Source organism: Phycodurus eques, chromosome 8, assembly GCF_024500275.1.
Source record: "Phycodurus eques isolate BA_2022a chromosome 8, UOR_Pequ_1.1, whole genome shotgun sequence".
NCBI lineage: Eukaryota > Metazoa > Chordata > Actinopteri > Syngnathiformes > Syngnathidae > Phycodurus > Phycodurus eques.
Window position 1 is genome coordinate 30,250,506 of NC_084532.1, and position 17,344 is coordinate 30,267,849.

At 47.8% G+C, this 17,344-nt stretch overlaps 1 protein-coding gene across 12 annotated transcripts in view; it reads right to left on the reverse strand.

The window, feature by feature from the left end:
- Positions 1-17,344, reverse strand: part of nfic (nuclear factor I/C) — a 31,814-nt gene that overhangs the window by 9,071 nt on the left and 5,399 nt on the right. For 3 of the 12 annotated variants that reach the window (XM_061684840.1, XM_061684843.1, XM_061684842.1), the window contains exons 3-11: positions 16,857-17,033; positions 16,608-16,791; positions 14,915-14,989; positions 14,760-14,834; positions 13,803-13,935; positions 13,144-13,268; positions 12,955-13,068; positions 10,295-10,443; positions 10,063-10,216 (exon numbers count right to left, since the gene is read on the reverse strand). In XM_061684840.1, coding sequence (XP_061540824.1) covers positions 10,063-10,216; positions 10,295-10,443; positions 12,955-13,068; positions 13,144-13,268; positions 13,803-13,935; positions 14,760-14,834; positions 14,915-14,989; positions 16,608-16,791; positions 16,857-17,033 — 1,186 coding nt within the window. Of the gene's footprint in view, positions 1-427; positions 7,532-8,163; positions 8,262-10,062; positions 10,444-12,954; positions 13,069-13,121; positions 13,269-13,802; positions 14,003-14,759; positions 14,835-14,914; positions 14,990-16,607; positions 16,792-16,856; positions 17,034-17,344 lie in introns of those variants that run through there. The other 9 variants (XM_061684845.1, XM_061684849.1, XM_061684841.1 and 6 more) reach the window with 9 other exon arrangements.

Genomic DNA, 17,344 nt, shown 5'->3' on the forward strand with positions numbered 1-17,344 from the left:
GAACAACCGAGTCACGAACCAATTCGAGAACAACGCCATGAACCGAGTCAGAAAACGTCCGGTACTTCAAGACCAGAGGGAGTTGATCAATGGTTCATTGGACTCACGCAACCAACTCTTCAATTTCCCCTCTGTTATTTGAAGCGGAACGAGCTTAAAAGCTCTTCGCGCTTCACGTGCGTGACTTTTGGACGTTTGAGCCGCGTCTAAGCAGCAACGACAACAACAAGAAGACTCGCACAACACCACGAGCCAAAGTCCGATTAGCCTCCTTGTAGCGGACGTCTGCGGCGCGCACGCGATGGACTTTCAAACGTCAAGCACGGACACGCTACGATGTGCTGCCGCGGGCCGAGGTCAGCCCGTTCGCCGTCTAGAAAGTTGAGCCGCGGAGGAGGAACAAACAACGGAAGAATGCAAACGGGAGCAATGGGATATAGCTTCTTTATTGATGCTTTATTTTTGCATAGGCAGTCATACTTAAAGTAAAGAATCCATCAGCATTGGCTGAATGCGAGTACTGTACATGTTCTAATGACATCATTATCATCATCATCATCATCATCACATGACAGGAAGTCCAAACACGTCACTTCCTCTTCTTACAATTGACACGTCATGCAAATAAAGGTTGAATATGAACTTTGTTTTGCGTTTGTTTTTGTTGGATAAAAAAAAGCGGCGAAGCTGCAGCCCTTTTGGCCCTCGGCGCTCGTTTGCCTTTTCTGTTTTTGCTCTCATTGTGAACTGTTGCTATTGCACAGTGCGAAAAGCAGCACGGCATGATGCACGTCTGCAATGCAAGCACGCCAAAGAAAAGCCTTCAAAACAAATCCAAATTAAAACATTCAATGAGGACCAACCGGAATCGTTTTGGGTTTGTCTTTTTGCCCTCCCGAATCTGACGCTCGTTTCACAGCCGCACGCGCACGCACACGCACACGTTTAATATTTTGTGTTGAAACTCGCCAATGAGAAGCTAACCAGAAACTCTCGGAGAAATACGTTCGTCAGCGCTACATGCTTAGCATGTAGTAGCGCGGAAACAATGCTGAGGACCGATTGTAGATGTGGACACGCATATTGCCTGATTAAAAATGGTTAGGACCCAAAACGCTAACAACCGTTACGGTTGTTGCCATGGACATAATAACGGATCATTCCGATGAATCGATTGTTGAGTAATCGCTTCTTTAGGAATGAAGAACAAAATTGACATCCTCCACTATGGACAACATTATTGTGATCAATATGTCGCATCAACATGTAGAACAAAAGAATAATGAGTGCAAGTTCTTTCATTTCATTTCCATTTTCTAATTCATGATAAAATGTCGATAGAATGTGTCAATTAAATAAAAACGGTTAACTGGTTAGCACATCCGCCTCACAGTTCTGGGGACCGGGGTTCAAATCCCGGCCCCGCCTGTGTGGAGTTCGCATGTTCTCCCCGTGCCTGCGTGGCTTTTCTCCGGGAACTCCGCTTTCCTCCCACATCCCAAGAACATGCGTGCTACGTTAATTGAAGACTCAAAATTGGCTAACGGCTAACCCGTTTGCATCGTTTCCTTGCCACGTGCGTCGTTTTCCCACAAAATGTCAGAGCAGAAAAAATAAACACAACAAACTAAACTGCTTCAACAAACGAGGACACAGCTTTGAATGTGTGTGAAGTGCGTTTCATCTAGTCCACTTCCAAATGTTTTTCATCCAAATACAATCTTGCTTTTTTGGTTTCGCACGGCCGCTTCCTTCCTTGGTTCCCTTCTGTACTAAACACGACGGTTAAGAACGCGTCATATAAGATGGCGTCGCAAAAGGCAAATGAAGCGCATTCTGGCCAAATGAACACGATCGTCCGCTTTGCTTTGAGGGAATCAAAACGGCGGCTGCGGTCTTTTCGCTTTTGCTGTTGCTGTGCTCTTCCTCTCTCCGATTTCTTCACATTCACGTCATCCCCTTTTCCGCTGTGCAAACGAGTTTGTCCTCCTGACGGAGGTTAGCTTTAGCATCATTAGCATCACATCGTGCGTGTCTGTGTGCGCGTGTGGCTCGGCCACCAGTCAAACGTTTCGTATACATTCAAAGTATTTAGACACGCTCGTGTGTTTCAATGACAGAATAAGCTTAATAAACATACGTGCAAAATTAAAAAATAGTTTCAAATGATTATTATGGCTGTAGAAATCAAGCCGGTTGAAAAGCGGACGGTGTTCAAACAGCCAATCAGAGCTAAGGCCCATGCCGTTATTCGTCACTTAGCTTAGTTTGGCTTAGCTAAGCTAACAGCAGCATGCTTTGCCCGCGGGCAGCGGCGCCCCCCTGCTGTCTGGAGTATGAAGCGCAACAAATATGCCGGTCGTCTGTCGTAGTGTTAGCGCCGGGCTAAGCTAATCGCGTGTCAAGCCGTCCGTCTGATAAAGCGAGCTAACCGACGGCGAAAGGCTCACTCGTACGCCACGTGAGATAGGCTCGGTTTTGTCCGTGTCACGAAAGCTTCCGGATTCCAAATGTTGCAGTACCACCGGGAAGTCACGGGCGCGGCATTGAGCCGACAACAAGTTGACGGACGGTTCACCATGGATCCAAAAGGCTTCTTCACTTCTCGATCTTGGCCGGTAGGTCTGTCAATTGATTGGTTGGTTAGTTAATTAGTCAACGAATTGGATGTCTGCTTCGTTTGTACGTTGGTCAATTGGTCGGTCGGTTGATCAATGAATTGGTCGGTGAGAGGATTGGTCAACTGCTGACCTGGTCAGTTGCTAGTCGTGTCTCTGGTGGGTGTGCCCCCTGGCGGCGGGCACGCGGTGGCGGTTGCTGTTGCCAGCCGTGTCTGGTTTAGGAGCGCAACCGGTCGTTCACCCGTTAACTTTCCCGCAATCTTTGGGGGACAGATGTCACTAGCCAACATTTACAAGGGAAGAAACCTTTTGGATTCAAGGTGAACCGTCTTCCACAGCCAACAAGACTCCTGGTGCCGCCATTTAACTGCGAGCATTTTTGTTTGGGGGCGGGACGGTTAGCATTTCTGCCTCCCAGTTCTGAGGTTGCGGGTTCAAATCCCGGCCTCGACCGTGCGGCGTTTGTATGTTCTCCTCGTGCCTGCGTGGCTTTTCTGCGGGCACTCCGCTTTCCTCCCACATCCTAAAAACATGCGGGGTGGGTTGATCGAAGACTCTAAATTGCCCGTAGGTGCGAATGGTTTGTTTGTTTCTATGTGCCCAGCGATTGGCTGGCGACCGGTTCAGGGCGTACCCCGCCTCTCGCCCGATGATATCCGGGATAGGCTCCGGCACGCCCGCGACCCCGACCCGAAAATAAATGGATGGAGAGATTTTTGTTTGAGAGTGGCGCCCCCCGGTGGATTCCCTGCTCAACGCAAGAGCCGCTCGGAAGCGTGAGGACGGTTTCTACTGCGCAGTGAAAGCCGCTTTTATCGCCTTTCAGCTTTTGCGCCGACACTGCTGCGGATTTTTCTATGCATCTTTGCTTATTTCCATTAGCCTGTCGATGGCATTTCACATTACATGTGAGCATGAAGCTACCAAACCTTTTCTAATAATAGGGATTGGTCGAAGGTTTTAGTGTTGAAATACTGTTTTCTTTCACGTGTTTGTTATCATCCACTTCAACTGGGCGTGACAAATAAATGGCTTGAAGCAAATCTTTTGATTTCCTCAAAGTGATGTCATACGAGCGACAGAGTAAAAACAGGCTGCAAGGAATACTTTCCAAAGTGTGTTTTCATAACTTTAAATGTGTTTAAAGCGTGTGGTAGGGTTAAAACTGTTTTCAATTTATGTTGACATGATCTCTCTCTATATTGCTCATTTTTAGCCTGGAACGTACCTCACGTGATAAACTGTGGTTCACTGTATAAGGACAGTTTAAATATGAATTTTAGTGCATATAAATGAGCCTGCAGCAGACACCGCCAACGCAAAAGTGTGTAGCCGCTAGGCTAGTTAGCGTCAAGCAATCCCGCATGCAACTTTTTTTGTTTTGTTTTCTTGAAGCGGTACCATGAAAAGTATTGTTACGTTTCCAAAATGTGTCATCGTTATTGTTATTATTATTGTCGTTGAACTGAAGGCAAGGCACATATTGTGGTTTCGGACATATCGTGCAAAATAGATGTTGAAATAAGGTCCAGCAAGGGGGCTGGAGGAATTCCTGGCGGGATTCTTGGAAGAAAAAAAAAAAAAGTACAAATCCACATTCCTTTTTGAGGCCATCGTTCCAAATCCTTTCACGCATCGGCCCCTTTTACGCAGAGTTGACACAAAATGCGCCTATCGGAGTTGATTTGGCATTTATTCGCCGTTCACACAACAACAGGATGTCATAATTGGACGACATCAGCGAGAGAAGCGACTGTCGGAGCCACACTTCGCGTCCCTGCCCGGCGCCTTTCGCGGGGCGGCCATCCAGGGAAACAAAGCTCGGGAAAAGCGCACTCGGACGGACGCTAGCCCCTTTTACGACGACACCGCCACCTCGGGAGTCGACTTGCAAATTTTCCAACCTTTTCCCCCCCAGAACGATTGAACAACACGACATTCTGTGTCCGTGCCTTTCCCGCAGCACAGGCACCCGTGAAAAGACGACTCTTCTGCCTATTACGCTGGATTTGTACCACAATTAGCCGTTCGGAACAGGAAACTTTGAGCACAGAAAAAGCGTGTTTTGTGCGCACAAAAATGTGTTTTGGGGAAAAACTCACAACTCTATTTTGTGTAAAAGTGATATTTTCCCCTGTGTTTTTCCACGCTTGCGCATCGCCTCAGTCTCGCTGTAAACCATTCAAGATTGAGCCGAGGCACATACTCTACATTAGAAAACTCTCACCAAACAAAGAAGTAGCAAAAAGCGGATACGCACGTCTATTATGTACTTTGTGGAAATAATTCATTTTATGACCAATTAAGTGAGATTTGATCATTTTCCCGCGGCACACTGGCTGGCAATCCCGTTTGCCCTTCCTGACAGTGTCACAAATGTGCCACAATTGTGAACCAATCGGCAGTGGCGGAGCAGGGCAAATTCTGGAAAGAAGGCCAAACGTGTTGAGGGATGCGTGGTTGACAACGAGAGAGAGCCAAAACGGTTTGAGCCAGCGAGTGGAGAAAAACCGAGGGAAAATGAAACTTTTTACAGAAAAAAAGGATTGTTCTAAAAAAAACAAACAAACAAAAAAAAACCACACGACACATTTTGATGCTCAGTATTTCCAGTTCCCAGTGTGTAAGCGTGGCCCACATCTAACGCCGTAACTGCCGACTTCTTTCCAGAAGTCACCAACAATACAGTGGTGCCTTGAGATACGAGTCCAATTCAGATCAACTTTCCCCAGTGAAACAAATGGAAACGCCATCAATCCGTTCCAACCCCCACAAAAGCAAAACATTTTGTTCGGGAAAAAGAACTCCATAATATTGTACTTTATAAAAACACGAATAGCATAATTACCATAGGGTCTTGTGTATAATACACGTTTTATGCTAAACATATCATTAAATGGTGCGCATTATACAGAGGTGTAAGAAAAATAACCCAATTATTACTCAGCTTTAAGCCGATGAAAACCAACCCAACAAACTTCCCTGTTCCCCCGTCTACCTCTTAGCGATATTACATCGTATGCCGTATATAGCGGTACCGACGCGTTGGTTGAAGTAACATGGCGTCGGATTTAGCGTCTTAGTTCACGAAATGGCAGAAAGGCTCACCAGTGAATTTGTCATATAGCTTGTGCACGTGTAAAATTGTAATTCCTCAGTTCCTTCTGTAGACGGAAGTATCAGCAAAGCAAGGAAAGTATTTTCTGCTTTCGTTCTTGTTTGGCGCATGCGTAAAGGAAAGCATTTCCGCTTACTTGAGAGAACTTTAACATCCCTTTGAAAAACCTTGGAAAATACAAATTACTACGAGAATAAGACTTCAATTTTTGAGCATAGATACCAGCAACTCTGGGGTCCGTATTATACCTCAGCGCAAATTCCGAATACGTAGAATGTAAAGAAAGAACAGTTTGCGCATAATGGTACTATTCGATTCATCGTGCCGCCCTATCTGGTGAGCCCGCCTTGGCCACCGGGAGGCGGTAATGTATAATACAGTCACGCAGACACAAACCAACAAGAATAGTTGTACTTCTACTACGACTGTAAATGACTCCGTAAGCAATTTCTCGTAAAGGATGAAGAAGATACGCCTGTGAGTATTGTTATGTCACCTGTCTACATGTGTTGTTCCACCGTTTGTGTTCAACCATCCATTGCTTAAAGGGTTCTAAAACGGCATTTATCAATGCTAACTGTTAGCATGTCGATGGCGTTGTCCATTATGTGTTAGCAGGAGGCCAAAGGGCCATCCTTAACTCAATGTCATTTGGTTGTTCGAAATACAAACATGTCCAAACTTGTAATTCTCTTTTGTTTTATTTAATTGCAAATTTCCCATTGTGGGACTAATATCATATCATATCATATCATATCATATCTTATCTTATTTAACAGCCTGAAGCCTCTTTTTGGATGAATTGTTGACTATTTGCCAAGTTGTAGTGAAGTCCGTTGACTTCACCGTCATGCTCAAACATCACGTTTGCGCCCGCAAGTCAAAGCAAACAAAAATCAGCCGAACCACGGCTCATATCTCGAAAAACTCGCAAGTCGGGTCACTCATATCTCAAGGCGCCGCTGTACGGTTAAAAAATAAATAAATAAAAATTCCGTATTAACGTCCCCGCCATTGTGCGTCGCTGCCTTTCCCGCAGGACACAAGTCGGATTTGATGGACGATAGCCCCTTTCACGCTGCACATCAAATCCAGACGACGACCTCGGAATTTTCCGTCGTAGCGGGTCGCATCGGACGCTGAACGACGGCTGCGTGCGTGTGAGGCGATTCTGCAACACGGGGTGTAAAGTCGAACACCCGACACTCACGACAACAACCGCGCCGACGGGGCCCTTCGCCGTGTTCTGTGTGAAAGGGGAATAACTGACGCAGCCATTTCGCATGAGCACCGCGTGAAAGGGGCTTAATTGCGTTGAGGAAGTGGCCTGCGCTTGTGTACACAAACAAAAGCAACGTGACGGTGATTGTCAATCAAAAAGTCTCTTTCTTTTTCTCTTCTTTTCCTTTCTTGGTGGGGACAAAGAAAAGATAGCGTCGCCATCTGTTGTTGGACTCTTTAGGGGAATACAGAAAAAAAGCAAGGCGTATTTGCATATGTGATGAGCAGCACCTGCGGGGGGGCGGGGTTAAAGGCTTCTTTGACATCCTTCCCGGGAAATTCTTCCAGCCACAAATCTTGAGAGCCGTTTTTGAGTCCATGTGGCCCACCGTGTGCCCATACCCATATATAACTACGCCATATATACTGTACATTTACTATATATATATATATATATATATATATATATATATATGAAATGAATACTGTTTATAGACAGTGTACAGTTATATACTGGTGTGAGCACACATAGAAGAGATCATGTAGTGTTTCAGTTGCCCAGATACCAAGACTGAAACACACACACACACACACACAATTGTCTCATCACTAAATTTTTTTTTTTTTTAAATGACTGACTGTATTATAAACTATATGCAGTGCAGAGTAACTCGGTAGAATAGATCATGAATACATTCAAAATAAAGTCAAATAAAAGGATCGCGTAGGTCTTAAGGCTCGTTCCAAAGTTAAAATTGCATTGGCTGCCGGCTCTTTAAATGTGTGTGCGCACGCGCGCGCACGCGTTTGCAGGCTCAGCATTATTTCATTTTCGAGATCAGATCGACTGCAATGCAGCAAACTGCACGCTGACCTACATCAACTAGATCCCGGCACACATCAGATCTATGCTCTACACTTCTACGTGCAGGCCTACGGTGCACTTTGTATGCTGAATGTAAAGTTTCTATGTTTGTGTCTATAATGCACACCGTTGTCTATAGCGCACAGCTCTATGTTCATATGATTACTGTACATTGTTTTATATTGTACAGCTCTATGTGCGGGTCTATACTGCAACCTGTATCTATGATGCGCAACACTTCAGGCATGCTATTGATATCAATACCAAACACTGTAGAGCTATATATATATATATATATATATATATATATATATATATGAGCAGAGATCAGGACCCACCTGCGCTTGGTAGAGTCCGGCGGAGTCTCGAGGCGCGACGCCAACAAAGGAGGGGCGACTGGCAGGGGGGGTCCCGGGCGTCGCGGGGGCCGAGTACGCTGTTGTGATGACATCATCAGTGGACTTTGACGCACTCTACGGGCCCGATTCACAAGTTCGGCGTGCGGCGCGTGGAAACGTGGGCTTGCCATTCCGATCAAAGAGATGAATTTAGCAGGCGCAATTGCGACGGCAAAATGAGGCCATTTTGGAAATGCCAGAAACAAACATTTTCGAGCCGTACCGTCTCTTCGGTAACACAATTTTGGAGCTTCTGAGTCATCTGATGCGATGGAAAGTGGTTTGAGCGTTTATTCTACTGGCTTCTTTGTCCGGACGAGTAGGACAAGTCAGCGCACTTACAGAGATCGACTGTGTCGTACCGGCAAAGTTTTTTTCCACACGTGGTGACACTTTTGGCTTACGAGTGCGACCGGAAGCTCGATATCAACAACGCGAGTCAAACTGTGTTGTGTTTGCATGAAATCTGGTTGGTTGAGTTAGGATTATGCTCAAATATTATATATAATATTTCCCCCAAGGATATTTAAGGCTACGTTCACACTGCAGTGCATAGTGCCCATTTTGGGATTTTTTGAAATCCAATCTTTTTATGTCGTCATTCACATTCTAAAAACAAATGCGACTTCTAACGTTTGTCAAGCGACACGCATGCGTACAAAACCCGACGCCACGTTGCTGCACAAACACCGGGCGTCGCGTTTCCGGAAGTAAACGGGCGTCGCCCTCGCGTGGGTCTCGTCGTGACGCATTTGTGGCGATTTCAAGGATTTTGCGCTTCAAGCGGCCGCTCCCCCTTCGAAAGTTGACGGCGCTAAAGGTGTCAAGCGTCGTCTTTTCACCGCTGACTCTTTTCTGAGCCTTCATTGCTTTTCGCGCATCTGTTTTGTCGAACAATTGTGACGTCGTCGCCTTTTGATGACGTACGGGTCGGCGGGGGACGTCGTGAGCGTTCGACTGCACTCGCATCAGATACAAATCCGATTTCTAGCCACGTACAAAAGAAGCCTGAGTCGAAAGAAGCCTTTTAAAAAAAATTGGAATTATACCGTTCACATTGAGATGAAAAAAAATTAAGATACATTTCACACTGGGAGGGGGGGGGGGGGAATTAAAAATCACAATCGAGCTGCAGTGTGAACGAAGCCCAAGTTTCCTATTCAGCCATTGGTCGCCATCAGCTGGAATCCAACCGTTGAACGTCCATCGACGTGAAGTCCATTTTTCATGGGTAGGCGTGGTCTCGCCCAGCTCGTCTGCGAATATCAAGTCCGTAATCCCCGCAGACGGCGGCTTCGCGGCGCTTCGGATTGGAGAGCGGCACAGCTTTTTGAGTTAAAGATAAAGATTGGGGGAGAGTCTCGACTCGCCACGGCGAGTAACGCCGACGCGTCGGGAGTCGGACAAGTTTATGCTCCTCGCACTCCGACGGAGTATGCGTATGTATGGTACAAACCGAGGAAGGCGGTAGAAAGCGTGTCTCGCGATCGTGACAAAAGAGGACGCAGTCGATGGAGCGAATGGCGAACGTCATGTAAAGAAGCCGCCGACGTTCAACGCGAGCCGTGCGGTGAGCCAGCCTCGCCCGTGCCGCCTTTCTTAGTTTGATATCTGGGAAGAAACGATTTTGCCGTCAAAAGCCCTGTCACACTATGGTTTTTGTGGTTTTATCATTTCAAGGGTCACAAAAGCAACAAATATTAGCATCCAAGTCACTCTTCTGCTCGGCATGAACTTTGTAAATTCCTGGTTTATTCCCGTTCGTCGGTTTCTTCCGCAACCCGATTTGCGCTCCGAGTAAATCGGTCCCGATGCGCTTTTGGGCTCCGGAGCACTTACTGGGCGAGGTGGGGGAGTTTGCCGCCCCCTCGGAGGAAGCGCTGGGGGGCTTGACGTCTGCGCTCAGGGTGGGTCGGGGCGGCCCCAGGGCGGGGCCCGGCATCTGAGACGAGAGGTAATGGCTGCTCGCTTTCAGCTGGTTGCTGCCGTTCAGCTGGAAACACAAAGTCTCAAATGACTCGGGAGAAGCAAGAAGAAGAACGAAAAAGAAAGAAGAAGAAAGAACGCTCACCGAGCTCTGATTGGCGGGGTCGCAGGCCAAGGTGACCAGGTCCTTGAAGGGGTCCTGGCCCAGATGAGGAGGGTAGCGGATCGCTCCGTGCGGGAAGTAGGACGACGACGGGAAGTGCAAAGACGGCGACGGGTGAGGACGGGGCAGACCTGGGCCACACACGCAAAGATCATGGACCGCACCTCCTGTGTCGCTTTCGTCCATGTTACCGAGGGACTTGTGGGTCTAGTAGGGCAGTGGGTCTCAAACGTTTTACAACTAAAAGTAACTTGAGAAAAATGTGCGGCTCGCCAAGTACCGCAAAAAGGACCAACATTCAAATACTGGAGCGTAATAAGCCTCAATAGTTATCTCAAACAAGGCAGAGATTGTATTCCTAAAATTGTAATATTATCAGAAAGAAGACATCATTTTCCAAGAATAAAGTCCAAATTTGCGGGGGGGGGGGAATTTCTAAGAGATACATATATACATACATAATACACATATACAACCCCAATTCCAATGAAGGTGGGACATTGGGTTAAACATAACATTCAAACTGATCAACTTGATTGTTTTAGTAAATAATCATTAAGTTAGAATTTGATGGCTGCAACAGGTTCCAAAAAAGCCGGGCCAGGTGGCAACAAAGAGTGAGAAAGTGGAGGAATGCTCATCCGACACGTGTTTGGAACGTCCCGCGGGTGAACAGGCGAATTGGGAACAGGTGGGGGCCGCGATGGCTTCCCTGAAGTGCGCAGTCGTTCACAAGCAAAGGTGGGGCGAGGTGAACAAGTGCCTGAGAAAATAGTCCAACGGTTTAAGGCCAATGTTCCTCAACGTACAATTGCGAGGAATTGAGGGATTTCGTCATCTACGGTCCAGAATATCATCAAAAGGTTCAGAGAATCTGGAGAAATCGCCGCATGTAAGCGGCGAGGCCGAAAACCGACATCGAATGCCCGTGACCTTTGATCTCTCGGGCGGCGCTGCATCAAAAACCGACATCGATCTGTAAAGGATATCAGGAACACTTCAGAAAACCAATGTCACTAAATACAGTTGGGCGCTACGTCCGTAAGTGGAACTTGAAACTCTACTATGCAAAGCAAAAGTCATTTATCAACAACACCCAGAAACGCCGCCGGCTTCTCTGGGCCCGAGCCCATCTCGGATGGACCGACGCAAAGTGGAAAAGTGTTCTCTGGTCCGACGAGTCCGCATTTCAAATTGTTTTTGGAAATTGTGAACGTCGTGTCCTCCGGGCCAAAGAGGAAAAGAACCATCCGGACCGCTATGGACGCAAAGTTCAAAAGCCGGCATCTGTGATGGTATGGGGCTGCGTTAGTGCCAATGGCATGGGGAACTTACACATCTGTGAAGGCACCATTCATGCTGAAAGGTACATACAGGTTTTGGAGAAACATACGCTGCCATCCAAGCGACGTCTTTTTCATGCTTATTTCAGCAAGACAATGCCAAACCACATTGTGCACGCGTTGCAACAGCGTGGCTTCGTCGTAAAAGAGTGCGGGTACTAGACTGGGCCGCCTGCAGTCCAGACCCGTCTCCCGTTGAAAATGCGCGGCGCATTATGAAGCGTCAAATACGACAACGGAGACCCCGGACCGTTGAATGGCTGAAGCTGTACATCGAGCGAGAATGGGAAAGAATTCCACCTCCAACGCTTCAGCAATGAGTGTCCTCCGTTCCCAAACGTTTTTTGAATGTTGTTCAAAGAAAAGGTGATGTAACGCAGTGGTAAACACGACCTTGTCCCAGCTTTTTGGGAACGTGTTGCAGCCATCAAATTCCAAGTTCATGATTATTTGCTCAAAACAATCAAGTCGATCAGTTTGAACATGAAATATCTTGTGTTTGTAGTGTATTCAATTGAATATAGGTTGAACGTGATTTGCAAATCATTGTATTCTGTTTGTATTTATGTTTAACAGAACGTCCCAACTTCATTGGAATTGGGGTTGTACATAGACATTCATATACATAAATAAAGTCATACTACTACGAGAAAAAGAAATGACAAGGTTGTGATACTATGGTGAAAAACAGCACCGCCAGATGTACTGGAATGAAGTGGAAACATTGCAAAAACTAAATCCCAAATGATCCCAGACTAAAGACGGATTACTACAAGAAATATTCAAAAATGATCAGAGAAAAATTACAATGAAATAACCAAAATATAAATTGGAAAAAAAATGTAATTTCGATTTTTGTAAAGGCCAAATATTATAAGCAAAAACTTCAATTCAAATGTATTGCACGTGAAAGGTAAATAAAAATCGGATCTCAATAAAAGTTTCAAAATCAAAATGATGAAATGCAAACGACACTGAACTGTATCGGGCAGTGATGAATCTGCAAACCACGCGAGGGAGCCCACGTGCCACCACTAACGGAACTCTTAGCACACACGCGCGACAGTCACTGGACTAACGAAGGGTCGAACGGCTTCGGATTTCGGTGCCAAAAGGTGCTTGGCGATTCATCGACCTCAAGCTCGAACAGTCATCGCAGAGCGGCGGAGTCGAGGCGTCGACTCGCCGCTTCTCGCCCGAGCGTCTACGTGCGCCCGTGTCTTTATCCCCGATATTGCAAGTCACGTTAGCAGGTTTGTCGCTATTTCAAGTGCCGTCGTTGCGAGCGGAGCCACTGACCGCTGTGCACCGCGATGACGGGCCGATGGTGCCGAGCGAAGGATCCCGGTCCGGGCGAGTCCTCCCGGGCCGAAGGACCGTCCGGCTCGGCCTTCTTCACCGGAGGAGACGCACCTGACGCGCACACACGCATTGACTTGAGGCCCACGACACACGCGCGCACGTACCTCGGCCGCGTCCCGGCGTTACCTCCTTCGGCGTCGTCCGTCCAGTTTCTGGAGCCGCTGGCCGGAGAGGACGGCGAGTGGTAATATTCTCCTCCCGGACTGCGCGCCGCCTCCTCCTCCACGGAGCCGGACTTGTGCCGCTTACCCCTGTGCGGACGAGCGCGCCAAAAACAAAAAAAACTAAACAATCAAGGAGGATATTAACATTCCCAATAAAATAGCAAAAAGGACAAATACAATAATAATATGTCAAATAATCAAATAAGAATTACTAGATAGACAGATGCTGTGGATGGACGGACGGTACGTCAATGACAAAGTGAGTAGCGACACGCAAGTACACCGCAAGTGCCTCGTTGGCGTTAACCGTGACTTGCGGCACCACGATACATTATTCAAGTGTTGTACATGATATTCATTATGTATCGATCGCTAGGTCCGTCGGTTCCGCTACTGTCTTTCAAAATAAGACTTTCAAATAGGAAGCGCAATGTTAACTCTAGTAAACGGTGGCAACTTAACAGTGTTCTTGATCAATAGCATTTGTGAGCACACTCACTAGATTATGGATCCTATGTTTGGGCTCACTTACAGATCTCAATTTGGTCATTCTGTCTCTGCACCGTCTTGTCCTGTTTGTTTGCCATCTATTTGCGCGTGTGCGTGCGCGTGTGTGGTTACCCGCCGGACGAGGCGCTGGCGAGTGCGCGTCGCATGTTGACGGGCCGAGGGAGCGCCCGGTTGAGATCGTAGGCCAGGTGGCCTTGGAGCTCCCCGCCGGAGAAACTCGCTCCCGCCCCTGAGACGACGGGCGCTACACACAAAGGACAGTGAAAGGTTGACATCGTGGCTTCTTCGCTCTTGCTGCGTTCCAGCGCATCCTAGTGAGTTTTGGGGGGGGGGAAAAGTCATTCGAGGGCTCGCAAACGCGGCTCGATATTTCGACCAAATCACGAAGCGAGCTACGCGGCCGAAAGTGACAGATCGACACGTTTGCGACCTGAAATCAGATCTCGAGGGCATCGGGAACCCGTTGCCCAAGGTTACGGTTCTCCCGGAATGCTTCAAATTCAAACATTTGGGTTCCCGCTTCGGATGGATACAGTCCGCCGAGCCCGGCTTAGGTGCGCTCTGACCGAAGCGGGATCGGCGCCTCACGAAAGGCATCCGGACCGCGGCGTGTCGTTCTCGACTCCGACTTAGGCCTGGTACACGCACACACACACACAAGGATTTTTCAAATCTTAAAAGATCTGTGACAGACCCCACACATGAAGAAAAAAAAATAATCGAATCCACATCAGACCGAAGGATAATCTTATAGGATCGTCTTGTAAGACTTTAGATCGTCCGGCATTTGACGCGCTCGGTCGGTGAGGGGCACCGTCGGCCCTTGTCGTCGTGTGTGTACCGGGCCTTAATCTAACCCCGTCGCTTTCGTCGCGAAGCCATTGGGTAAGACGCAAGGATCGACGGGGGCCTTTGAACCCTCGAAAGAGGTTTCCTCGGATTGACTCGACAACTGACCGGTGTTACGTACATTGAGGTCCTGGGCAAACGAGAGCGAAAACCCTCCTGACAGACAAAGAAGCTCCAACGAATGAAGAAAATGCATGAAATGCGCATCGGCTCGCTTACTTCTCGACACCTGCACCAGCTCAGTGACGCTGAAAACCCCCGACGTCACGAAGGCGTCGTGGAACTCCGGACCATCTGCAACGTGGAGGACACCGGCCGAGTCAGCGAAGGCGCCGCGCTACGCGCTACGCGCCACGTGCCACGTGCTACGTTACCCATGGCGGCGGCGCGACCGTCCTCCTGATCGGACGCCGTCGCCGTCCGACCGGGACTGCTGCCCTCCTCGGCCTCTGCGCGTGCACACAGCACAAAACGGTGCGATAATGGCCAGACACACAAACGCGCAAACATGCACACGGGCCGGGCCGGATTTGAACCCGCAACCTCACGACTGCGCGGCAGATGTACTAAGCGGTCGGCCGCCGTGCCGCCCATTATTTTCTTTGGTATTGGTCAAATGTAGATGATACAATCAAATACATATATATGAATTGATTTCCAACCGTCTTTTGTCTTTATTTCATTGCATGTGTTTTGGCTGGCCAGCTTCCAGTCGTGTACAGTAGACGAAGACTGTTTTGTCCAATCAGATTTCAGCGTCGACGTGTTGCCATGGCAATGTCATCTGCCCGAGGCCTTTGGAATCACAAGCGCGGGTGTCAAAAACACACACGTGCTGTCGAAATTAGGGTCGGGCATGAAGAATCGAGAACCGAAAACATTCAAACGTAAACATTTCGGTTCCCGGTTTCGATGCCGACAGTCCGCCCACCCCGAAGAAGAAGCGGCGAAAGCCAACGAAGAACGACGCGCACAAAGACGTGCTCGTGCCCAACGGCGGCGGCGAACAAAAGCGCGTCTTAACTTTGTTCAAATAAATGACCAGTCGCCTCAGTGCAACACTTGAAATATGAAAGATGGTATTGAGCAAAGGAGGCTTTTGCGATGCGTGGCGTTTGACGCGCTCCGAGCCTCGCGAAGTCGAGTCAACTCTCAGTCGATCGGGTGAGTGAAACAATAAAAGACGTCTATGCCAACATTGAGACAGCTAACGAGGTCAACGGTTGCTTGCACCTTTGCACTGATGGTTTTTAGCGCTTATTTTAGTCTTCAAACCAACGTAAGAGCCCGAGACGGAAGAAAAGAAAAAAAAAAAGCTCGACATTGGGCTAAAACTTCACCGTCGCAACTTTACATCGCAAAATTCCCATAAACGTGGTCTCGCAGTATCACAAACACCAACGCTGTGGGTAAGGAAAGGAATCAGCGTTTTATAGCATTCGGTTTCATTCATTCATTTTACTTGCCGTCTAGGTTTACTTTTGTTTTCACTGGTGTCCAATGAACTTATCTTTATGTATAAAAGGCTACAGGCTTGGAAGAGGAAGTCAAGTTAAACTTGCAAATATAAACCATTTGACGTGATAAAACAGTCGCAGATTGCTATTTTAACAATGCTATAGTCAACATTTAGCTGAAACATGAACGGATGATTATTACGTCAATTGGGTTAGTTCCACACACATTGCCTTTTCGTTCGTAGGTTTGATATTGATGAAGAACCTCAAGTCAAATGTTCATTTTAGTCTATGCTGGGGGCTGCTAAGAAAATGGATGTTCAGAATTTGGAACCCTTTTTTTTTTTTTTAAACCATGCGAACTTTTTCAACCCAGCCCCCGAAAAGAATCAGAATTGAGAATCGTCTGGAACCGAAATCGAAACGAGGAATCGGGACCTGAATGGCTGAGAATCAAACGACGCCCAACTCTAATTCCGACGTATCAGTGACGTCTTTTCCTCAAGAGTGGGAAGAGTGGAGCCCCACTCGCTGCTTCTTTCAGCACTGACCCTATTTTCTTCAAAACGAAGATCCGAACCGAGGAAAAAAAAACGACTTTTGTAGCCACCTCTGCGGTGCACGTAGTAGGCCAGGTAGAGGTCGAGCTCCTTGACGGAGACGGAGATGTGTCGGGGCTGCACGCACAGCAGCGGGTTGGCGCAGCGGCCGCCTTTGACCAGGCGCTCGCCGTCGGTGCTCTCCAGGGGGATCCCCTTGAACAGGATCACCATCACCAAGTCCAGCCTCCACACCTGCGGGACCACAACGCACGCGTGAGCCCCGAGGGACTCGGCCAGCCCGTCGCCTTCCGCTCCACCTTGTCCGCCTGTCGGAGGCAGTCGATGCGTCGCATCTTCCCTTTCTGGTCGGGATTGGACAGGACGCAGCAGGCCGCCTTCTTGCCCGTGACGGACATGACGAAGTCTTCTCGGCATTCCGGTCGGATGTCCTTGCGCAGTTTGGCCAGAAGGCGACTCGCCCACTTCTGCTTCACCTGCCGCGAAAAACAACAACATGCCGACGACGGGCACTACTCCAAAACGGCTTTAAAGAGGCAAGTCCCAAAATAATGGCTGCACCCAACAGTCACGTCACTTAACAACGTAGGCAGGACGCCCTCTGCTGGACATGATGACCATTACATGTCTAATTAGGACACAATTAACAATTACAATGAATGGCATCAAAACGAATTAATCAATGAAATAAAACTAATTTTAAAATGTAAAAGGCACGTGCATTTCTTTACTCGTATTTTTATTTTATTATATACAACAAATCAATTAACCAATGTCATTAATTAAA